The 25,182-nt window shown below is 41.3% G+C and overlaps 1 protein-coding gene across 3 annotated transcripts in view; it reads right to left on the bottom strand.

The window, feature by feature from the left end:
• Positions 1–386: 386 nt before the first annotated feature.
• The window catches only part of LOC121329137 (plexin-B1-like), a 122,472-nt gene continuing 97,676 nt past the window's right edge, over positions 387–25,182 (bottom strand). For all 3 annotated transcript variants that reach the window (XM_041274518.1, XM_041274517.1, XM_041274519.1), the window contains 31 exons: positions 24,873–25,029; positions 24,445–24,553; positions 23,740–23,848; positions 20,066–21,079; positions 19,628–19,762; positions 18,968–19,090; positions 18,760–18,853; positions 18,179–18,345; positions 17,272–17,423; positions 16,289–16,394; positions 15,804–15,940; positions 15,266–15,442; positions 14,481–14,676; positions 14,096–14,335; positions 13,459–13,635; positions 12,692–12,840; positions 12,407–12,507; positions 11,652–11,869; positions 10,985–11,163; positions 10,344–10,410; positions 9,614–9,760; positions 8,992–9,154; positions 8,446–8,549; positions 8,283–8,367; positions 7,515–7,681; positions 7,124–7,284; positions 6,437–6,584; positions 5,640–5,704; positions 4,807–4,882; positions 4,403–4,477; positions 387–3,977 (listed from right to left, as the gene is read on the bottom strand). In XM_041274518.1, the coding sequence (XP_041130452.1) occupies positions 3,873–3,977; positions 4,403–4,477; positions 4,807–4,882; positions 5,640–5,704; positions 6,437–6,584; positions 7,124–7,284; positions 7,515–7,681; positions 8,283–8,367; positions 8,446–8,549; positions 8,992–9,154; positions 9,614–9,760; positions 10,344–10,410; positions 10,985–11,163; positions 11,652–11,869; positions 12,407–12,507; positions 12,692–12,840; positions 13,459–13,635; positions 14,096–14,335; positions 14,481–14,676; positions 15,266–15,442; positions 15,804–15,940; positions 16,289–16,394; positions 17,272–17,423; positions 18,179–18,345; positions 18,760–18,853; positions 18,968–19,090; positions 19,628–19,762; positions 20,066–21,079; positions 23,740–23,848; positions 24,445–24,553; positions 24,873–25,029 (5,103 nt within the window). In that variant the 3' untranslated portion in view covers positions 387–3,872. The remainder of the gene's footprint in view (positions 3,978–4,402; positions 4,478–4,806; positions 4,883–5,639; positions 5,705–6,436; positions 6,585–7,123; positions 7,285–7,514; positions 7,682–8,282; positions 8,368–8,445; positions 8,550–8,991; positions 9,155–9,613; positions 9,761–10,343; positions 10,411–10,984; positions 11,164–11,651; positions 11,870–12,406; positions 12,508–12,691; positions 12,841–13,458; positions 13,636–14,095; positions 14,336–14,480; positions 14,677–15,265; positions 15,443–15,803; positions 15,941–16,288; positions 16,395–17,271; positions 17,424–18,178; positions 18,346–18,759; positions 18,854–18,967; positions 19,091–19,627; positions 19,763–20,065; positions 21,080–23,739; positions 23,849–24,444; positions 24,554–24,872; positions 25,030–25,182) is intronic.

Here is a 25,182-nt window from a genome sequence, read left to right as displayed (position 1 = left end):
ACATGCATCTGGAGAGGGCTAAAATGGATCTAGTGTTATGGGAATGAGGAGTTTGTTTTTAAAGCCTTGGTTACTTTTATCACCCTTTTAAACAACAGCCAGGATCAATTCTGACACCCAGGCTTATCTTCTGGTGGCTATAAGCAAACCTTTAATGGTCATTAGATGTTTTCAGCACACCATCCAATAAATAAACCCACACTATACTGTCATTTACACTGTGCGCCAAGTTTGGTGTTTCTAATAGTAGTCTTTCTGTACATTCCCATCATAGATGACCAATAGCATGGGTTGAGACAATGCTTTTGATCAGCCATGGTGAAAATTATTGCAGAATAAATGAAGCAGGTGGAAAAAAAACACACACACATTTTCCACTACAGAACTGAGCATTATTTACACATTTATTCAAACTTCCAAGGGTGCTTGTCTGTATGTAGCAGGATCTTTAAGTAATATGTATGCATCTTATTTCCCAATAGCAGATACTTCTGCATCAACAATTTCAAGGCTTTGGAACTGGAATGTTTGTAAGTTTTTTTTTTTTTTTTTTTTTTTTGCCTTATTCATGTTCTGAAACAGACATCACTTTCTAGCATGCTGCCTTGTCAAACATTTATATAATATAATTATACAGTATATGAAAATATCCAAAATGCAGACAGTCCATTCAACTTTGCACACTGAAATCCAAACAAGTTGCAAGATGTAGTGATGTGTACACGCCCTATAATTTAACAGTACTGTTGTCTAGAAATGAAGCTGGGACCCTTGTTTATTTACAGTTTATTTATTTAAAAATAACATTTCCCAGGAACACGAGAAGCAACATTTCTCTCTCTCAGTGGGTGACAGCGTTTACAGGGCACTATGGTGTCTGTGGCAATCAGAAATTCTTTCAAGGCAATTCCCAATTCTAATTCCTCTGCATTGATCTTGAAATTCAAATTTCTCTAAGGAAATCAGAAGAAACCAGCTTTCAGAAGAAAAAAACAAAACCAAGATAGACATCTTAAAAGAGTAAGTATCTTTGAAAGTCATTTCAATGACTTTTTATATCCCCTCATTACGGTGTTTGCATTCTTTGAGTGGTTTTAGGTTATTTTGCTCCAATATTTAAAAATTACAATTTTAATTGTCTGGAGAACCCTAAATGCTGGGATTAACAGCCTTCATAATCCCATTCAAATCAAGTGACAACGTAACCTTTTAACTCTTATTGTCACATTGTCACCAAATGGAATAAAGGCTGACCAGTCCTGGCACGTGGGATACCTTACACAAGCTCAAAATACAGGTAAATGCAGATTTATAGAAAGAAAGTAAATATGGGAGCAACAGACATCAGAACCATTCTGAATGATTTTAAAACACAGGTGGAAGGAAAACTTAAATGACATTTGAAGCTACAAGATTAACCAGAAAAAATAAGTTCTCCTAAATGACCCCAAGTTTCAGACGGCCAAAAAATCACACAGTAACTTGCATCAAATGTAACTTTAGAGTGAGGTGCAACTTGGACACTTTGGCCAACTCGACAAGCTCTGTCCATCAACCTCAGTGATGCAGCTGTAGAAAAAACATGCACTGCACCTGTGGCTAATTGAGAAAGAAACCAAAAGATGGGCATTGAGATTTTATGGCAGTCTTCTCAATATGGGCACCATTTATCCACCAATATGAAAAACAGTAAATCTAATGACTTATACAAATGGCATCAACTAGACAAAATCTTGTTACATTTTCAAAGACTTTAACAGTAATGCACTATTCAGTGTAGACTTTGCACCAAAAAAGTCTACTTATTTTAGCAAAACAAAAAGGGTTACAATGTTTAATTCAATTTTGAGAAGCTAGATAATTAGCTGATCATGTTTACAGTCACTAGGTTCTTGGCAGTACAACTATTTCAGAGCAAGAAATGTAAACATATCCTTCCAAGCCTAGGTACACATTACTTTGAAATACCTGGAAGGAGCACCAAGTTGCAAACAATGTCAAACATTGTAGAGCACCTTTGTACATCAGTGTGAGGCATTTTTGTGTAAGCCTAAATTAGACACGCTTGTGTTTTGACACACTACACAACTGGAATGGCTCAAACTGCTATATAAAACGGCAGTTACATTGTGCCCACATTAAATACAAGTCTCTCCTCCCCTTTAAATTGGACTGGTAAGAGCAAACTTAGCATACTGTCCTTGCAGCACTAAACCAGCACAGTAACAAGTCTTATACCTCACACTTTTAAAGGTACAGGCTGTTTCAAAAGAAAGATAAGCTTGAGACAGAATATACATGACTTTAAAACAAACAGCTTTTAAATCGGTTACCTAGTAACACTGCCCCCTGGTGACAAACCTGTGCTGTGGTTGCTTGTGCTACATTTCCTCTATGCCATGCAGAGTGCTGTCAACACACTAGATGAGTTAAACTGTCCCACACAGTTCTAACATTTATTTCAGAACTGAAGTACCTTATACACATCAGATTTGTAAATGTTATCAGTATAGCAGAATGTGACGGAGAGGACACGACAACGGTCTAGTTAACATTTCTGTTTAGTTTTCATTCTCTTCATTGCTTGGTAGTAACAGGGACAAACCTCTAGTTCCCCAAGAATAGCAGGATGAAGCTTGATAAATCTAGCCTTCATGAAATGTAAGCCGCCTGGAAAGCCTATGCTTATGTTTTCTAATACAGTACAGCACTCAACTGTAGCGACAGTCAACAGTCACTCCAGAATCATACTTCTAAAATAATAATTGTTGGACAAAGCAGCTAAAATGAAAAAACGAGTCTGAATGACATTTAGGTGACTAGGCTTATAAAGGCATTACCCAGTGTTTGGTGATATTGAAATTTAGGGCTTATTTTACTGTTTTATGAACAGAATGCTGACTAAATAGACCATTTCCACACTGTGCTTTCCATTTAAAACCACACCGATATTCTTCCGAGATTTCTTGAGAAATGAAAGAACAATCCCTCCGGAGGATTCCTAAAAGAAAATCATCTAACCCATCTGAAAACCATCCCCAGATTTTTATTTATTTATTTATTTATTTATTATTTAAAACAAAACATTCCTGACTCGCACCTGATCAGTCTGATTGCAGGATGTGAAACTTTTCCTTTACTACATTACTCCTTTCCCCAGAATTAGCAAAACATAAAATATATTCCTTCTACTCAGCTTAGAGCTACCTTCCCATCATTAAATACCTTTAACACATTCTCCAGACAGTGCATTTACTTTTGTTCCCCACCCTACTGCTTGCCTCTATGCAGATAGCGATTTTAATACACAAGAACTCAATCCCTGTTTGTGTGGCACAGCAACACTGATAGATATGTCAACTCTTTCTTAAGAGAACAGAAGCGTTCGATGCCATGAAGACAGTGCCCCATTAAATTGCTTGCAGTTTCTTTTCTTTTCTTTAACCTCCCTTGTTGAAGGTCACCATGACTCTAGAGCTACAGCCCACAAACGCAATTTCCAACGGCAGTTAGGCAGGTTTGCGAACGTTACTTTTTCAATTGAAGAGGGAGTCCTGTTTGCGTTTTCTAGGTATTAAACTTTCAAATTAAAACTGACCTAATTAACATGGCAGTCTTAGTATCTTTTAAGATCCCTTTCTTGGGAAACCTCACATGGCAGCAGCTGATTCAAGCCGACAAACAAGTTTAGCTTCTTACAACGGATGATGGAAATATTAACATCCTGGCGTTGCAAGACACTCTGTAAAAAGGTGAAGCAGTCTGTGACAAAGCTGGCAGCAGGGTGACTGCAGGGGGTCTCAGTTACTAAATCCACACTCTACTGGGGCATCCTCCTCCCACGAGCTTGCGTTCTCCCAGATGTCTTCTTGTCACAAGTCGGTGACCTTGTTTTCCACGGCGGCCGCTATCTGCTGGAGTCGGTACCCAAGCTGCATCTTCTGAGCAGTGGGATCCTCCTCCAATGCAGTGATGATCTGGAGAACACCACAGAGACCAGTGAGAACCTGCACACGTGTGTGAATTCATAGCCCCAACACCTAAAACAAACTGGCTTGATATCATCCCACTTACTACTAACATTGAAAAGTGCCAGCAATCAAAAGGGACAAGCGCCTGATATCACTGTAGTTAAAAAAAAGCACCATAGAAGGTGGCTGTACAATATTGCAATGTTCCAATATACACAGTAGCATCCAGAACCTTGTCTGTGATTACAGCCTCTGCACGTGCTTTAGAGTCACAAAGACTTTTACTGTATTACAAGAATAAGAAAACAAACAAAAGTTTCCTAGACAGTCAAATACTATTAGAACAATATTTCACAATAATGGCTAATTTTTCTTCATTTGAACCCACTTATCAATCTTTGGCCACTATAATAGAGAACTAGTGATCTTACCTGGTCGTAATACTTGTTGATGTACTTATAAAGTTCATGAAGAGCAACAAGGTAATTCAGTTCACCTGAGTAGTTCTGAGGGATGAAAAGAAACAAAGCAATGTTAAAACTTCTTACTGGAACTTGTGTTCACTGTAAGAACCTCAACGCTAGACCTATCAGGGCTAAGCTAAAATCACAGTTTCAGTGTTGAGAACAATCTGAGAATTTTAAACAAGCCTGAGCATGAAACTGTGGGAGCACGAAGCCACGGTGCTTTGAAACCTGGTTGCTGTATCAAACCCCAAGTCTCCCCTGCTGTAACCTGCAGTGGCCTGAAACCAAGTTCCAAGCTTCATGTTCTCTCATCTTAAGATCCCACAACATGTGATTCATGAGATATCTGCTTTGGAAGACATCCTCACCCGAGACAGCTCTGCTAGAGACGAGTTCATCTCCTGGTCACTGGCAGAGATCATCTGTCTGATATCTGCATAGTACCTGAGGAGAAATGAACACAATCAAATACGTTCATTCATACCCAAACTTCTGCACACAAAAGGGTACATTTTTCTACCCAGGAACAACCAATGCCTTGAGAATCATAAAATAGAGGTGCATCGAATAGGAACATCATACAACATCTGACCCCAAAATGCTAGACATTGCACCTTTAATGACAGACTGAAAAATGCTAATTTTATTAGTGATTTATTAATGATTTTCGAACACGGTTTTCGTTATTTGTTTAACAAATTCCACAATTATATTTGCATTATTCTGTTTATTACTGCTATCAGAAGCTTGCATTAAATTTGCCACATTTTTACAATACAGAATTACGCTAGTACATTGGTTTGCATACAATACCATGCATCAGTTCAGTGAATGTTTTATACAATACCTATCAATGGCCAGTAGTCCACCAGTAGCCACCTTGTCACACACTTTTTTTTTTTTTTTAATCCTTGATGGCACCTAATATATGTATGGCCTTGATCTTATAACTGACGAGCAATCCGTCACTTCATACTGGGGTGTCGACACACGGATCCGACAAGACATAAGAACATAACAAAGTTTACAAACGAGAGGAAGCCATTCAACCCATCTTGCTCGTTTGGTTGTTAGTAGCTTATTGATCCCAGAATCTCATCAAGCAGCTTCTTGAAGGATCCCAGGGTGTCAGCTTCAACTGGCATGACATTCAAAGCAAATAGACGATTCTGCCTGCCGCTGCCTCCACAGGAAATCTTACCTTTCCACCATCTGCTTGTACCGTGGGATGTCTCTGGCATACAACAGCTTGTTAATTGGAGAGTCCTGCAACAGCGAATAAATAAATAAAAACCCAAGAAGCTAAGTAAGAAACATTCAGATTATGGAGAAGCGAAAATATTATCCATAAAAGTAACATACTGGTGTCAATTTACAAGTGTCAGCATTTTTCAACACTAGTGTACAACGACCAGATCTTATCCCTATATTGGCAAATGTTTAAAATAATGTTTAAAATAATGGCCGCAAATGTATAATGAATTCCGACAATGCCACAGGAACAACATCTGAATAGCTCATGCACTTCCGTGTTCTGAAGCAATTCATTTTGAATTCAGCCCTGTTAATTCATGTGGATTTAATTACCCATATTCATCCCATGTTCCTTTGTAACAAATGATCTTGACCACATGTAGTAGGCATGCATGAATTAACCCTTCCCAATCCCCTGGTGGGCGAGTAAGAGGGCACGAATTAGTGAAGAATAAACCGTGAATTAATTAGGAACGGATGGAATAGAAAGGGAAAACTAAACATTTCTAAATGATGAATTAGCAGGGCTGAATTCAAAATGAATTACTTCAGAACTCCGGGGAAGAGCATGAGATATTCTGGTGTTGTTCATGTGGTATTCAGTGGGAATTCATTATAAATTTGCGGCCATTACCCAACGTTCTATGCTGCTGTTTATTTTTACTGTAACATGGCCCATGAGTTGTGCATCTCCAGTGGTGAGGTGTAGTTGTGCTCAGGTAAGGCCTCCTCTCCAGTACCTACCCTGCCCAGCTTGTGCTCTGCGATGGTGCAGGAGTCCATGAAGGTCTGAGCGATGACTGACAGCACAGCGTCCACATTGTCCGACGCCTGCACGTCAAAAATGAAATGTGGGTTTTTGATGATGTTGATCCAGAACCGCAAAGGCAAGCTGCCAAAAAGAGGAAAAAAATGTAAGAAACGACCACCACAAGCCACGACACCCGTGCTACTCATATGCGTTAGGAATTAAACAACAAAGCATTTCACTTTATAAACTTTGTACTATTTAAATTGAAATTGATTAGTATCTCTGAAAGACATCTTTCTGTTTCAACTGACATTAAAAACCAACAGAAGTGACAGGAAGTGTTTAATGCTGTAAATCAGATCCCCTAGATGGAATTCTACCATGTTACATTACACTGTCTGTCCTCTGATATTTCTCAGACACTACCTATAACTTACAATGTACAATATAAGCGGCACAGTCATGACATTACAAATTTATAATGCTAAATGTTGGAACGTGCAATATGACTTCAAACCTTTGTCATAACCAAGTTCAAAAACAATAATGGACAGTCTTCACATTTACACAAACTCAACATTACTATTATAGTTTCTAATATCACTGAAGCCCTTGATGCAATTCAATTGCTAGTAACTCCCTGCAGCCTATATCTATTATATATATCTCCGGTTGCCTACCTGTTTGTTTTCCAGATATGTATAGTTTCTGGGTCGATGATCCCATGATGCACTGCTTGCTCGTCCAGGAGGTCGAAGAAGTATTTGACTGCCAACGGGACGGGCCGGCTCGTGCTGAGGATCACCTGAAACAGGTCGTCCACAAACTTCTGCAGCGTACCCTGAGGAGAAAGGAGAACAGGGGTCAGAACAGCAAAGCCAACCAACTCTAGAGAAGCTATCCAGTAGCCATGCCTGTCCTCTGCTTGAATCAGAAGCAAAATGTTTTGCCTGTCTTTTTCATTGTCAGATGTCAGATGATCAGCATCTTTCTGCAGCATGGAATTATTGATGAGTGTAACTGCATGACCGGTGTTAATAACCAGTGAATAGAAGCGGGTGGGTGCAGTACCTTCATTGACAGCAGCCGTGTCAGGTAGATCTCAGGGATGGCCTTTGCTCTCTCTCTCTCCCGCATGCTGCCTTTCCGGTGCTTCGGCAGATCGGGCTCCTCGTTGGCCTTGACCAGGTGCCAGAGTTTAATCCCACCCTCGTCCAGATCCTCCAGCATCGGGGTCTCTGAAACGGGAACATTGACAGATCTTCAAATACTCAAAATTAGGAGGTACAAATAACATCTCAATTCCAATAAACTCTACTATTGGACCACTTTACCTTGGGCAACACTGGTTAGTCCAAGATTAAACAGGGTCTTTGAAACCTTTGGTGTGTTATAACACTGCCCAGGGCTGTTAACTTGACACACAATCTGCATCATTTTGAAAGATCAAGTAAACTACTTTCCAATAGGAAACTACAGTGGGTTGTCCCACCCCAAAGTTTTGCAAGTACCACAATTGTGGATTGCATGGGAGTGCCAGTCACAGGAAGAGCAGTTAGTTTACCTAACCAGTCTAAAACCCTGGTTTGAACAATGGTGGTATTTAGCTACATCACTGTTTAGATCAAATCAAATCATACCTGTACTATAATAAGTAACATTTTCAGTATTTAAGGGCCATTTAATTATCATTATTTATTGTGAAGTTAGTACAGCTACATACAATATAATTCAGTGCTAAAACGAATGGATGACCATTTTGAAAAGTTAACACATTGATATGGTACACCAGCAGTCAGGTCTAGAATGACCTGCATTTCTTTTTCAAACAGTACTCACTTTCCCCTGCCACGTAATCATGGTTGTCATGGTGGATGTGTTTACTGTTTCTTGGCACCAGAGCCACTGTTGCTCCATCTGGTACCTATGAGGGAAATGCACACAGAGTCAGAGACGAAAGTCTGCCTCGAGCCTGTACAAAGCCTGTCATGGAGCAGCTTACCTTGTAGTGCTGAAGGGTGTTCAAGCGCTTCCAGTTCCCCTGAACGATGGAGGTCAAATCTTCATCTGACAGGACCAGGTGACCTGCCACCCCAGACCTCCACTCTGAAACAAAGATTATACCAGGCTTCAATTTCAGCCCTCATTTCACAACACAATCTGAAACCCGAGTCTGCTTGATTTAGTTTTCCCTCAATACACAGCTACTGGAAATCCAAGTTTGGGTTATTTAATAACATACAGTGAAACGTGAATTACGGTAATATTTGTAAGAGTAGGCAAAAATTTTCAGTGAGTGCCTTTATCGTTTGTCTCCTTCACTTATTTTGAATGAGGAAGTTGGATTCGGTTTAATTTGTTACACATTTAAACTTTAGGATTGAATATGTTTAAACATTAGCATTTTAACATTGGGATTTTTTGGGAAGAAAAGCCTTCATGCACACAACAGCATTAACGTAGATGAGACTATGTAAATAACCTTACACTGTACACACTCTACTATATAAACACTGTGAAAATATTTAAATGTTTAAATGGCCCTTACCAAGGTCCAGGGAGTCTGTGTGCGGCCGGTGAGAGAAGGAAGTCCCTTTATAAGCCTGGTCCAGTATCTTCTCCTTCACCTGGGTAATGGTATCGCAGTCCAGAACTTTGGACTGCACAGGCTGGGCCTCGTTCCCTCCCCCCTGCATTTGGACATTTAGAGTCTGCGAGGGCAATGAGAACCAACGAGAAACACACACATTAATGGCAAGCTGCAGAAGAATGGCACCCTTTCCTCCAGCTGCAAATGAGATTTTTGCCCAGGGGTGTGTAAACCATTCTGAAAAGAATGAGCAGCTACTAGAACACAAACAGCAGTTTCAATTAAACACTGGAGCCCACACCTGTAGTTAATCTGCATATTTTCGACATTGCCAAAAACAATTTAACACTTTAAACTGAACTAGTACCACCCCACATTTACAGTACAATCCTGTTGCTTTAGCAAGGGCAGATGTATAGTGAAAAATATGTTGTGTTTTTTATTTATTTATTTATTTTTTAAGATGCTGGCGCTTTTCTACAGCAGTTCTTGGCATTGTGTTAGGGGGAAGAAGGTCACTTGCAAAATAGGATATAAGCTGCTGTGTTCAGACACCTCTTTTAGCACAGGCAGTTCTTACCAGTGTGCGGTACTCTATGTCCTCCCTCAGCAGCCGGTTATCATTTAAGGTGTATTTGGCTTTTCCGGTGACGGCATCGACTGGACCCTTGTCTACCTGGTGCTTTATAGCCCTGAAAAGCATGTAAAGGGATTCTCCTGCAGAATCCTACAGAAACAGCACAGGGGTTATAGAGACGCTGGGTTTCCAAGAAATAAACCATTACAGAGAATCCTGGAATAAAGTCTGTATGCAGTGAGCATTTAAAATTTCAGTTGTTGCACTGCATATGCAAGGTGGATAAGCCACTGCGCTTATGTGCAAAAACATCTACTGCAGGGTATTGAAACTTGGGAGCTGGAGGCACCAAATGATGGGATTTAACCACCAGGGGGAATCTAACACCCAGGAGTAACCACATACAGGTCAACTATTGTATTTATTTATTCATGGCAGCAGTTCAAAATGTCCGAGTGACATAGGCACCATCCATACCCAATGTTACATTTTCAATTTAAAAACAAAAGCATTTAAAATTATTCAAACAGTTACGATGCCAAGATTGATTCACAAGCGAGTACCTAAATATTCAGTATCTAACTGTCCAGTTTTACAACAATAACAAAAAAACACATGCCCAATATGGGATAATGCTCAAATATTTTAAACAGATTGGCTGTGTATAAAATGTATTCATAGTTTACTGTTCTGTTTAAAAAGCAGTTTTCATTATGGCAGGAGTTGCACTCACCCGAAGGAAGGCATACAGACAGATAGACATCCAGTTTGTCAGCAGCTTCTCTACGACAGTCTCGGTCCTGAAAGGCACAGATCAGTTACAGTTCAGCAGGTCTGTACAACATGACATTATAATGCAGTTTCTGTATTTCAGTTTTCATCAATAAACATTGAATTCAAATCAGCAGTTCATTAACACCAGATACAACTCCTTATAACTGCACTTCTGGGAAGTGTTTTGGTGGTGCTGTGAGACCACACAGTACATTACACTTAGCAGTACTTAAGCTGAAATAGGTTTTATTAAATTTGCCATAGTAAAAATCAATAAGACTCCCTTTTGCCATTTTTTTTTTAAATAAGGACAGTAGTTACAGTTTACAATGTGAAATTAATGCATGCAAATTCTCCAACATAATGGGGTCGGGTCGGGGGGCCCCGGGGGGGGATCAATGAAGATAATCTGAAATGATCCAGGCAATCTTGCTCTTTAATTAATTTAAGTCCCATAAACGTTATCCTCCAGGCATCTAGGATTGCTGTACAGTGCTCTAAAACCATCCAAATCTAAAACAGATAAAATATTTATACATAATGGACTAATCAGCTACGAAATGGAAAACTAACATAAATGGGCTGCTGATAAGGTCTCACCTCCTGAGCATGAGTTTGGGGTTCTTGGCCACGTACTGCTCCACCAGGTCATTGAGTAGGGTTTTCAGGATATCGGTGAAGTACTCCAGCTTGCTGTGCAGGGAGACAGTCAGGAGAGACGCCACGTAGGCACGGTCCCGCGGGGAAAAGGTACGCTGGCTCTCCAGGGTGTGGATAAACTGGAGGGAAATGGCACATCACGATTAGAAAAGCTGCACTTGAAGGTGGCCGCTGTCTGACCTTTTTTGAGCAAGGGTGCAGCGGTAGAAGGTTCCCCATTTCCTTGTTCCATATCCAACTTCTTTATTGAAGGGGTTTAAAAGCAACGAGGAGTAGTTTTCAAACATATAAAAAGAGAGAGTGTTTAGAGTTATCAAGCACTCAAACTGAAGATATATTCAGAGACTAATATATTAGATACCCAGATCCTGAAACTAAAATCATAAAACTTCACTACATAAAACCAGTGTGAAATGCAAACATCCAACAAGCTGGGAAAAGAGGTCCCAATTGTCCTGTCCTAACTACTGTTCACCCGTCATACAGTGTCAATATGGTGTGTGATCCCCACTGACACCAACACAGGTCTGGCATTGATTGTGCATAGTGGAAAGGAGTGTGTGAAGTGTCTGTACAGATATACTCCCTGACTGGGAATGCTCGTCACCTTGGTCAGGAAGAGCTTGCTGTTGAGCAGGTTGGAGAGCTGCACCAGCCCCTGCTCCACCGTCTGTCTGCGGCACTCCTGCACGTCCAGGTCCCTGCGCAGGGGAGACACCCGGTGGCCGGGGAAGAAGATGCGCTCGGCGTACATCTTGTAATCCAGGAAGGGGATCCCCGATCCCACCAGGTCACTCGACACGTCCATCATCTCAGTCATGAGATCTGCGGGGGGGGAGAGACAGAGCGTTAAACAAATGGTCCTCAGCCGGGCCTGGTGGACGTGACAGAGTTCAGCGACTACAGTAGAATCCTTCATCCAGTAACCTCACAATAGAGGAAACGTAATGGCACAGAGAAGAGATTTACGGGGCTAATCCAAGGACTTAATTTCATGAGCTATGAGGACATATTGGTTAAATATCATTAAAAGACTGGTCAATGGGGCTTTGTTAATGATCTTCAAAATTGTTGTTGGATGTTGACTAATTGAGTGTTTTGACATTAGTATTTCAGCTGTAACCCAGAATTTACGCCTTGATAATTAGAAACGGATGCTGTTGGTGTTGCAAGTGGAAACTTAGGCTTTCTAAAGCTTCTGCCCCATATTACAAGCAGGTGAACCTTCCTATGTTCTTGTGCCTCTGCTCTATGACTCTGCATTACAAGAGACAGCTTGGTCGTATGTCATTTAAGAGACTTAGCATGGACACAATATAGGCTTGGACACATAATAGCCTACATATGTTTGCACTCCCCCACCTGTGAACTCCTTCTTGCAGCGATCTCTCACGCTGGTCTCCAGGTTTTCAAGCTGGATCTGCACCTTCTTATAATCCCTCAGAGCCTGTTTGCTCTTCCTCCTAAAAGACAGCAAGCAGCTCATTTAGCTACTCCATTACAACCAAAGTGATTTCAATATTTATATTTTAGACATTCCTCCCATAAATGCCCTTTGTAGGCCCAGGTGATAGAAAAAAAAACTTGACTTGGTTATCTTGCCTATGCATTTAAGTGTAACTATATGTAAGTAGGTTTGATGTATACCTGTATATGAGCACAATGATCAGGACAATAAGGGCTACAATAGAGGCTGCCACGCCTACTCCAATCTGTGCCTCCAGTGGGAAAGTGGACAGACTCTGAGTGTCGTATTGGACCTTCCCCAGCTTAAACCTCAAGTTACCCATCTGGACCTGGAGGCAGAGTATCACAAACATTCAAATCTCACTAGCAACACATGACAGTAGTCCATAGAATGGAACATCCAATAATAATAGCTGAACCAATCAGGTGCAAGTCACTACGACCTACATTCACAGTATGTAGAAATAAACAAAAAGTCCAAGCAAGTTCAATGTAACCTAGGCAGGCATTAACCTAGATTACAACCCACACACGCTAAAATGCCTACCCTTACAAACATTTACAATGGAAAAAGAATAGCAAAGTTTAAAAGCATACTGAAAGTATGGTAAAGCAAAGGTAAGTCTGGCAAACCAAGGTAAAATGTGGCAGATGCCTAGTATATCATCGGAAAACTGAAATTACCATGACAATTTGGCGTAGATAACTTTTACAGCATAAAGGGTACACCTAGTAAGATTAATGGTTCTTAACATATAGCTTAAAATGAAACTGAAAATGGAGGGGAGACTGTATTAGTGAAAGCGCAGTAGCAGATTACTTGAGAGGTTATAATCCCTATGCTATTCACTGCAATTTCCATCTGTGTCAATAATATGCATTACTGCAACTGAAGCCTCTTTTGAAACTGAATTCTGTTATGGATAAAAGCACAAAGCTCCACTCACGATGAATTCCGGCAGGGAATCAGTTCCATCGCGCTTCTTCCGTCGCCGTGGTGATGGCTGCTCAGGGGGCGGCTCGCAGTACAGGTGATTCCTGGACAGAGTCTTCACTGAGCAGTTCCCTTCACCAATCATAGCCAGCACCTCCTCCTTGGAGATGGCCAGGTCCAGGTTCTCTCCCTGGGCAGAGACAGAGACACAGATGGGCATGAGCATGGAGGGGCCAGACGAAGACCATCAAGTAGTAGTAAATATACAGTATTAATACCAAGTGGTGTTGCAGCTTGTATGTTACCCCATAGTATAACTCTGAACGCCACTGTTTGTAGTGTCTTAAAACAGACTTTTTTTCACATTTGGAATCCAGCCAAATTGCTAGAAGTTCACTTCCTGTGTTATAGCTAAATAGGACCCCATGGGAGGGATGGAGGAACGATTATCTGTTACACAGGAAATTAATGTGGAGAGAAAAACTATATTATATATATATATATATATATATATATATATATATATATATATATATATATATATATAGGGCAAGATAAGGAACATGTGAAGAGAGGCAAGGAAACATCTTGGTTATTCCATCTTTAGGGTTACCCCAGCACCAAGCGCGATGTGAAGGTAGAATTCGTACCTCAACAGAGATGACGCTGCCTGGTTTGTGTCGGTAGGGCTTGCTGTCGACCCCGCTGAGTGGCTTGAGCACAGGGTTCAGCTCGTAGGAGAAGCGGGTCTGGCTGACGCTGTTGAAGTCAACGCGCAGGTTGTCCATGATGAACTCTACGGTTACCTGGGCGTTTCTCAGCAGCCTCCCAGTAGCTGGGCTCTTGCACAGGATCAAGGAGGAGGTGTTCACCTGGCAGGGCTCCACAAACTAGAGGACCAAAGAAACACAGTCCATTTCGAGGTGTAGAGTCCCAAACTGTTATACAGTTTACACTAGACAAGAAAGTGTATTTTTGTTAATGAGCTCGGGAAAGAGGAACCGATCACGTTGGTAAGTTTGTTCTCCAGCTCACCTGTTGGACGGAACACAGAGTATCTTCAGGGCATCCCGTGTCCGGAACGATACGCCTGTGTCGCCGTGGTGACCTGTCCTGGGGCTCCACACCCCGCCGCCTTCTCTGCTGTTTCATTGGTGAGATGGTCACCTGGATTTTCGGACTCTGCACCACGTCCAGATTGTGTCCGAACACCCGGATTACCCGCCCCCCACTGAAAACACAAGTACCTCTATTACTGCCAAAGCCTTGTAAAGGCTCACTGTTACCGCTTCCATTCTCCACTAAAACAGTCCTGTATAGTTACGGTGACCATATGGCTCCGTGTTCAGAGGGACAGTTCAGGCTTTTCAAGTCACAACCCAATGTATTCTGGTAAATGTAGTCCTGCTTCTCTTAAAGGAAAGAATGGTACCCGAGACAAGTAAAACGTACCAGAATGCATTGGGTTGGGAGTTGAAAATCCATATGGTCGCCTTATGTATAAAAGAACAAGGTGAGAAACTCACTAGTCCTGCACATAGATATTTTCTATGAAGGGAATGTTGCTAAATCTATTGACAGAGCTTAAATATTCGTGGTTATCAGTTTAATGCGTAAACTCTGCCTAGTGGCTGTAGGACTAAATCCCGAACTTGCAGCTGATAATGTGGAGCCTTGTTATGGTGTTTCTGCTTGGGCAGAGTACCAGAGGAGTGTGTTAGATGGGTGCTAAAGGGATGGCACACAAGGTTGCCTGATCATGTAACGAACAGGCATTGTGCACTTCACACACTCTCCCAAGTGTCCACCAGGACCCTTACCCGAAGAAGCTCTTTGGTGGGCCGGCTTGGGTGATGATGGGATCCTCAGTGTAGTAGTACAGAGTGCTCTGCAGTTGCCTCTCGTTCTGCCCATACCGCAGGCGGACAGTCAGCTCGGCCGTGACGTTACTGGGGCCAGTTTGGCATTGCAACCAATCCTCCTGCAGCTCTGAGGAACTGAGGGAGGAAACAGGAAACCAATTAAGGCTTTGGGCCTTACTAAATGAACTGGGTGGTAAATCTGCATTTTGAAATGTAAAAGGTAACATTGCCGAAATAATAAATAAGAGTCTACAATGAACACCTTGAGTTAAAATACACTTACAGGCATTACATCAAGTTAAATATTTTATAAAATACTGAATCTGAAACTGTGGATTCCAACTACCATATATTTTTTTCCAATTTTAATTTAAAGCGTTATTTTTATTTCATTATTATTTTGCTGTTAACATAAAACTGTAAAAGGCAAAACAGCAACAAAAAAAATCACTGGAGATAGATACATTTATTGTGGGACTGAGGGACTGGCACTCACATGACACAGGGGATGTCTCCCACGAAGATGCTGACCTCGCTGGGACGTCCCGTCAGTAACTTGCTGCCTGTGATGTTGAGAGATGTCCCGCCCACCTTCGGGCCACGCTGAGGGGAGATGCTCTCCAAAACTGGGTCCTGGAGGGGCAGAGGGGAGAGTCAGTATCATTAAAATGAATTCTATCAAATCATTACCTAACAATTAACAATGAAACAATAAGTCCTAGAACAATATGAGTGGAAACATGTACATTCAAGCATCGGTATGTCACACACTTTGCACACATATCTAGGAGAACTGCTTGTCCAATTGCAAGGAAACTTGCCAAGGACCTTCTTCAGCTTGTTATCACTAAAATAACACTGGAACCATTGAGTCAAGAAAACAGCCGGTGTGTGCATTCCACCCAAAGACAGACAAAACAGTAATTTAAAAGATTAGGCTCACGTTCACATGTCATGCTGTACACATGGCTTTGCTCTCACCTGGTAAGTGAACACCTGGGTGGACACACCATGACCACCTCCACTGACCTCCACAGACACGTGGCCAGACTTCTTCCCATCGCTAGCGGTCGTCATGCACACAATCCTACAAGTTCATAACCAGTGCCAATGATGAGATATGCTGTCATGTCAAAGTACTGCTCCTTGTGGCAATGCTTGACATTGCTAAAACGAAGGGCAAGCAATATTTAATAAAGAAACTTAGCATGTTTCAAGAGCTCCGAATTTTCCTGGTCATGTGGTTTACCATTCTTATCTCCTCTGTGATTAAGTTTGCCCATTTAAAATGAATGATATTTTCTGGATAGCTTTCACCGCTTAGACAGAAGGTATAATTTACATTTATAAAATCAGCCTTTTATCTCTAATATTTATTACAATAGAAAGTACATTGTGTGTTCAAGGGCATATTACTCTGCCTTTTTAAACCACAGATAAAACAGTAACAGAAGATACCAGTTGTATGGCAGTATGTTACAGGTACTGAAGAAGTCTGTGTAACAGGAGGATATATTTGCAACAATATAGGTGATATGTTCTCCATAGTTTAAGATAACAGCAACTAATGATTGATTAGCTGGAGTACCTTTGTCACAGCTTCCATTATTGTTCAGCTTAACTAATTTCCAGTATTAACCCTGAAAGACCACTGGAGTACCCCTCAGTGCCTTTCAGAGGAAACACTGAACTTTACTGATCCCATTTACTTGCCCCACAGCTGCAGTAATGCAGAATGGCACACTTTGTATATAACTGAATTTTTTCTGCCCAGCTAAGAAAGCATGGGGGACTCCAATAGATGTGGACTGACATGGAAGAAAGGGCTACTCTATGGGGTTGCACCATTAGACTTTTCAGAATGAATAACATAGAAATGAAGTGGAAACTGCAATGGCTAATAGGAGACAGGGACATTTCAATGTATTTTGCTAATATTTAACCTGTGGAGGTGCAGACCCTACCTGGTGGAGATCTCATATCTGCCGGGGTCCACTGTACAGGGGATCCCTGCCACAGACACGGTGTGCTCGATATCCTGAGACTTCTGACCCAGGTTCGAACCCGAGATGGTGACGGCAGTCCCTCCTTCCACCAGACCAGACAGGGGTTCAATCTAAGCAGAAAAGCAGTTTACAGTGGGTTAAGGAACAGGGAATTCCCTTTTTCAGAAGGTAAAGTTCTTAATATAACTACAGAAAGAGACTGCAATTCCAGTGTTTATCAAAGTAACCTGCACCATGAGATGATAGTAAAAGGTGTGTATGTACATTTCAGGTGTATTTTCATTTTTATTGTAACTGAATAATTAACCCTTCACCATCCTTCCAAATGCTTAAATATCTCAAAACCCCTTAAAAGTCCCAGGAGTCACATTATATTATATATATATATATATATATATATATATATATATATATATATATATATATTATATATTATATATATATATAAAAAACACAGAAATTACCTTTATTTTGATGCCAAATGTTAATAGAAATTGCCCCACATTTTCAATACCTTATCTCCTGTCATTAACCAAGCTACTGCTTCCCCTATTGGCTTTGAACGAGAAGACACTGCTCAGGTGAAATTACATAGGAAGTGACTTCCTGAGAATAAGGCATAAAAATCTGAGATTTTTTTTAACCTAGTAACATGGACTTCAAATGAATATGCATGATGGCTACAACATGAGTTTCTTTCAAACCTGCACAGCTAAGACCTATGCAGCAAATGGGGGTGCATAACATGCAAGACTTATGGAATTACTTTGTTGCTACAACCACTTTAAGGTGTGTTATCATTGTATGTTTAGTCTGGACACCGTTTTCATGCAAGAACAGAAAGGGGAAGGTCTGTGCTACTCACAGAGTGAATAAGGGGTGCAGGGCAGGTCTGTTTGATCTCCTCAGTACAGGACTCCTTGTAAACACAGCTGGACTGGCCCCCCCCACACCACACACAGCTGTACTTGGGATCTGCAGTCTGACAGCGACTGCAGTCAGCTCGCCCCGCTGAACAGTTATACAGGGTCACTGCAACACAAAACGAAACACTGCAAGCTTCAGGACAGGGTTAAAAGGGTATGAATACACACTAAGACATGACTTATAAATACATCACACTGTTTCATTTCTAAAGCCACATTTCCATCTGCGCCATGAAACCAATCTGAAACTCAAATGACATTCCTTGTTCCTGTATCAAACTGGGGCTGCAGTCGAGGACAAATGTGCAGCAGAACTGCTGTGGGAGTTCTGTTAGCCTGCGATTTCTAATCAATTGAATCTCAATCTGCTGCCGGCATGAAAGAACGAGTCCGACTTCAAACCGGGCTCCCAGCTGCAAATGGAAATGCAGCAATGGCTTTCAGAGAATGTTTTTATCCGTGCCGTATGGAAGACGTGAGCTGAAAACGTCTAGTTGACCTCAGTGCTTCAGTAGCCTACCATAGAGATCCTGAGCGCTGTCCACACGGTAGGTGTCCCTCCTCTTGATGTAGACCACAGCGTTATAGTCCTCCTGCTGGGCGGAATAGGTGTACTGCAGCAAGAGGAAGCAGGAGAGCTGGGGTCAGCCTATGCTACAGTATAGTAGTGAACTGATTAAGCAGTCAAACAAAACACAACTTTAGTATGGTTCAGCAGTTTTCCCTACCCGGTGTAGCTGGCAGGTGAGGTAATACAAGGATGGATCCAGCTCATCAGTCTCCACATAGGTGTCCACGACCACCATCCTCCCCTCGATCATAAACACGCACTCGTAATCCAGCTCATGATCCTTCAGCAAAAGAACAAGAGAGGAGAACACTGCAACAATCCATTCTTAACGCTGTAGTGCTATTGTCTAGGGGTGTAGACTGTGAATAAAAAGATCATCTGGTATTCAAAACTTGAATAAGTCTGATAACTTCAATATCTTTTGCTTGTCCAATAACAGCAGGAGTAAAACTTGTGGATCATTGATTTTCTTTTTGTAATTATGCTGTCATAATTGACTGCAATACATAAAAAATACATGCTGTGGGCATACTGCCAGCAAAGAAATACTCAGGTCTTTAGGGTTTCCTGATTCTAGTGAGGGCATTCTGCCAACTGCAATACAAATGAATTTAATCAATTACTGCTAAGTAATGTATTACACATTTGGGGTATATAAGTACACAAGTTCTTTAACATCCAGTATTCATTTATTTATTTTTTATTATTATTATTATTTTTTTTTTAAATCAGCTGGGGATAAACCCAAAGATTATCACTGCTTCTCTTGATACTTTATGTAATATGTTTGATTCAAGTACAGATTTCCTTGAGGTACCTGAAAGAGGTGGAGGTTCTTGCCCACCAGTGTGATCTTCCTCTCCACATTGACGGGCAGTAGGGCTGATCCTTGGACGCTCTCCACACAGGGGCAGTCTTCAGGTCCCCAGCTGACACCGACAGCCTCCTCGCCCTGCACAAGAACCACAGCAAACCAGGGTAACCACTTCAGACACAGCATTTATCAGAATCATTTTCAACAAGTGTAGCCGTAACATAACAAACAATTATTTTGTTCCCCTGTAAATTCAAAACTACATCGATCAGTATGATGAAAAATCTGCTGACTGTGACAGATCTACAGAACAGTAATAAAGAATTAGCAATGAAATGTTTACAATCCCAATCTTAAGCGATGATGGACAGACATGCATTCTTTATGAAGTGTGCCCCTGAATAGAAGTACATTCATTTCTAAATTTAGACTGGCACTCACCACTGTGTAGAGTCCTGGGGAGTCATACTGGTAATCGAATTCCAAGTCTGGGTCCAGCATGTGTGGGAAGGTGGGGGATGCATTTTCTACATCGCCGTCTCCAGAAAGGAGCGTGGTGGCTGAGAAGGGGGCTGTATCATTCTCCACCTGCACCTCCTCAAACCAGGGAATGGGGTCCGAGCCAGCATCCAGGAGCTGTTCTGAGATCACAGTGGGCTGCACCTTGGCGTTGGGGAATTCAAACTCTGAGTCTGAATCAGAAGGTGTTTCTAAAGGGGAGGGGTCAGTCGGGCTTTGGGTGGGGGTCACTGTGGGCGGCAGGACGTCATGGGGAGGTTCTGCTATTGACAGAGCATCATTCAGCTGGATGGTGTCATTCGATGGCTCGGGGGAAGCAGTCACAGAGGCAACGAGAGGTTGGAAGGTAAGGAGAGCTGAGGTGGTAAATTGGGTTGTGCTCATATCCTCACTTGCTGTAGGCTGTAGAGAAGGTGGCACTTCAGTCTCACCTAACTCCACCGCATGGTTCATCGTTAGAAGGTCAGCGTAGTCGGCTGTCATCACAATCTCATCTTCAGTTGTCTCTTCTGCATCCAAAATGGGTACGGTGTGTTCAGCTGGCATGGCCACTGCAGTTGCTTCGGTAGAAGCGGTGGTGGTGATGGTGGTAGTAGCTAGAGTGGTTGGCAGGGTGGTTGGTTCTGTGGTTGTAGGCAGTGTTGTAGGAACTGTTTCTGGCTGGACAGTCGTTGGGATGGTTGTAGGCTCTATTGTAGTTGGGCTCTCTGTTGTTGTCATGGGAGAAGAAGTTGTGGGAGTAGTCGTAGAAGTCGTAGTAGTTGTGGGAGGAGTAGTTGTAGAAGCGGGAGGAGTAGTAGTGGTGGTGGTTGTAGTTGTTGTGATAGTAGGGATGGTTGTTAGTAATGTTGTTGGAACCAAAGTGGAGGGCAGAGGTGCCGTAGAAAACATTATCACCGGTGTCATTGAAGGGGGAGGTGGAGTAGGAAGGGCAAACTGCAGATGAGAGACAGACAAGAGGAGTTAAAGAAAACAGGAAGGAACATAGACAGCAAAAAAAACCAAAACAAACAAAAAAAAAAACCCCACACAACACACACTACAATTCAGATCAGTTCATTTTTGTTCACCTAATCTCATTTCGGAATACATCTTACAATCATTCAGATCTGATGACAGAATGACCAGACGAATCACATTGTTCCAAGCTACTCTGCATTACTTTTCCATACATTCTCCTTGTACTTATTACAAGGAGACTTATTCTATTTAAAGAATATTCACAGGATGGCCATTAACATTGCTGCCTAGCCCACTGGTTTGCAAGATTTTGGCTTCATAGGTGTGTACTCATATATAATCTCGTGTGATCAGTTGAAGCGAAACAAACATTTTAAGCTTATTGGATTGTACTGTTTATTTAGTGGTAGTAAGGAGCAAACAGAAGCAGATAGGTTGGCTGAAGCCAGACGTCAGAGGAAAATAAATAAATAAATAAAATAAAAATAAACCAGTAAAAGCACTGTTTTTAATGGTGGTGGAGTTATAAGCACCGAAAATACGTTGGCGTTATTGAAAATTGCATTCTCTGAATTCTGCAGCTCTTCCAGGATTGAGCACAGTAAGTGCACATTTACACAAGTTTCATTTGTATTTTAATTAGGTTTAATTTAGGTTTTTTAGTTAGTTTGGTCCACACTTGTTACATTTGGTGTGAAGTGTGAAAGTCCACTTGGGAAATTAACTGTACCGAGTCTACCTGAGAAGGTGGTCTCGGTCCGTTTGGCAAATGCACAGTCTGGTTCACTTGCAAAACCTCAATGTGAACAACTGCTGGACTCCGTCCTTTTGCACATAGGAAACAAACTATACAAGGTAACTATTATTACCTCATATTCTGAAGAAAGAGGTAGGAGCAAAAAACGTCACAGAGAACTACATTAGGGTTACCAGACATTCTAGGAAAATGAACAGTCAGTTTCTAGCCTTAATTTCTTATCAGAAACAGTAAAATTGTTAAATCGTTCCGGTTTTGCTATTGTACTTTCAGCACAAAATTGTATCAGAATGCTCAGCAAGTTACTAGCAGAGCAATGTATTAGGTTGTGTGTTCGCGCCATTCAAAATTTGGATTATGCGTTTAATTTTGGGTATACCTTATGTTTAGCTGATTTATGTTTTATACTGGCTTTTTGTACATATAACAATATAAAGTAAATAATGAGTTGTACTGATGTGCAATAAATGCACCCAATATTTAATTCTTAAACTATTATTGTATTATTTTATATGCTGTTATTTTTGTTAACGGCTTCAGAGCTGCTACAGTGTCAGTGAATTGAAAAAAAAAATTCTTCGTTTTTCACTGGATATCTGGTAATCATAAAATACATGGACAGGGCGAGAAACTGAAAGTCCGACAGAAAATTTGGTCAGACACCGAAATCCAAGCTGAACTGGACACAATACAAAAATAGTAAAATACAGTGAAGTCTTTTCTCCAAATCACTTTGTTTAATGCTGACATTAGGAGAACCATGCAGAATTGCGTAAACTGCATTCAAGAACTGTATTCATGGAATTAGTGCTCCTTCAGTGCTTTTTTCCACAGCAATATGCGAAAACTAAAACATACCATAAAAAAACCAGAGCACTACATCAATAGCAGCCATATTTCAACATAGTTTGCATGATCTGGTTCACACATCACATAAAATGAGCAGAGCGCAGCTGAAAACTGCATTGTGAACACAAACTCTGTCCTGTAAAAATGGAAAAGGACCACAAAAAAACAAAAACACCACTAGCTGGCATCCAAATGAACTCAGCCCCTTTGATTGCAGATAAGTGTGAACAGCAAGCACACCGATGCATTGTTTCAAAGAAACGAACCAGACAGTCAACTTGAAACGGACCCAGTGTGAATGCAGCTAAAATTACCAATACATTTCCTAATCATTAAATACATAATTGCCAAGTTGTGATATTTTATTATTGATTTATTTATTTTTTACGTTTATGTTTATACACTATGCTTAAGGGGAGAGTAATGGTTACATTAGTTGTAGTGATTGTGAGAATAATGATTAGAAATGGAACCAACGTAAGAGATTTGTGAGATAGTTTTTCCCCCTAGTTTAGTCTGTATTACAGAAAGGTTTATTTGTACCTGACTATTTGGTTGACTAGTTGCTGTTCTGTGTCGGTAGCAGTGCGCTGTGTTTTGTCATTTTTAGTAAGGGACACTGATGTAATTTGATTGCAGTTTTCTAATGTGACAGTGTAGGCGCCGTGAAACTCAGGAAGAACAAATGCTACAGTCCGATTGGCTGAAACACTTTACAGCATGTTGATGCAGAGTCTGCATCGGCATGAGATGGGATGTCGGTCTGGTTCAGTTTTGCATACCATGTGAAAGATTTAACTTCTGTTGCATTTGAGCAGAATGTTAGGCATATTAAGTTTTCAACATTGAGGCATTTGATAAATATTCTGAAAGTTCAGTTGCATTTGACTTCAGAATTAAAAAACAAAATCATCATCAAAACATTACATTTCAAAATCCCATTTTCCAGGACTGGATTTTATTAAAGTAATTATCCAATACATTGCAGGTTTTTAAGAACTCTAAGCCCCACTCACACACCCTGACTCACATGCTTGTTGTAGATGATGATTCCCTCCTCACAGGTGGGCTTGTGGGTGCAGAGATGCTGATGGACGCACCAGTTACAACCCCATTGGCTGCTTACACATCCACGGCACCTAGACAGCGCGAACGAGGCACTTCAGTGACACACACATCTCCTACCAACATCAAACACAATTGTGTTCAGTGCAGGTATCAGCACCACAAAAAAGTGGGTTCCATTGCCTACGTCATTCATGGGCAACTACGGCCCTGGACAGCCATGTCACACCAGGCTTAATGGGTACAATGAAGTGGTTACATGTTTTCATAACTGGTTTGATTGGCTCTATTAAACAATTAAGAACATGGTTGGAAAAGGCTGGTCAGGAAGGACCATCCCTGACCTACAACCAAGGAATGTAGAAAATGCTAATGATTAATTGAAACAAAAAACAAGTCTCAATAGGAGTAATAACTTGTCCATGCAAACATGTAATCAAATGTTGACAAGTGTTTCAGAACATAAGCTTTCATTAGCCCAAAATCATATGCAAGAATGCATGTAAAGATTGGGTCACGATTTCAACAACTTGTGTCAGACATCTTCTCCCCCTGATGGTTAGGTGTTAGTGGACAATGTGGCTGGACCATAACATTATTGTATACATTGACATATTCAAACACAGGGTTAGAATGGGACTCCCTGTACAGAAAGTGCGGGTGAACTCACGGCATGCTCCTGGAGAGCTGTTTCACGGCACTGCAGTCATAGAAGATGAACTCCGTGGAGGAGACGGTGATATTAAGGAAGCGCAGGGAGAGTCTCACCGTCACGTAGTCTGCAAAGACAAAAAAGGATTAACTAGTCTCAAAGACTGCATTGGGAAGAACAAAGCAGCAGAAATACATTGGAAACCGCAAACAGCAAAACAAAGAATTCCTCCAAAATCAGACCGCTTGCTGTTTCTCTGCTGCATTTGAAATGTTTATTAAAAAACAGAACTACAAAAAGAGAAAAAATCCAACTCAGAAGACACTCTTACTGTTCTAAATTCTGAAAGTCAATTCTAGAGCATCTCAGGAACCTGGAAGTAATCCCTTTCATTCTTCTTGAAGCCTTCTTGGCACTCTTTAAACTAAGCAGACATGCTCACTCACCTTCCCCCTGGAGAATGGGTGGGACCTTGTTGGCGTCGGGGGAAGAGCAGGTAGCCCCGGTCTCAGTCAGCACAGCTGGGCTCTCGTAGTCCTCGAAGAAGCAGGAATAGGACTCCTCCTCAACGAGAGCAGGCAGTTCAGGGATCGAGAGGAAGATCTGGAGAGGAGAGGAGAGGAGGGAGGGAGGGAGGGAAGAGGAGGGGTTAATCTCTCCCTTTGCCAGAGTTGGGTTAAGGATTCAGTGTGTGCAATCGCTTGCAGCTTCTAACAGGTTTTATTTATTTATTATTTTTACAAGGTTTGGCACATA

The sequence above is a fragment of the Polyodon spathula genome, chromosome 16, assembly GCF_017654505.1.
Source record: "Polyodon spathula isolate WHYD16114869_AA chromosome 16, ASM1765450v1, whole genome shotgun sequence".
NCBI classification, from domain to species: domain Eukaryota; kingdom Metazoa; phylum Chordata; class Actinopteri; order Acipenseriformes; family Polyodontidae; genus Polyodon; species Polyodon spathula.
The sequence above is the reverse complement of the archived record's forward strand: the minus strand, read 5'-3'. Positions and strand labels throughout refer to the sequence as shown.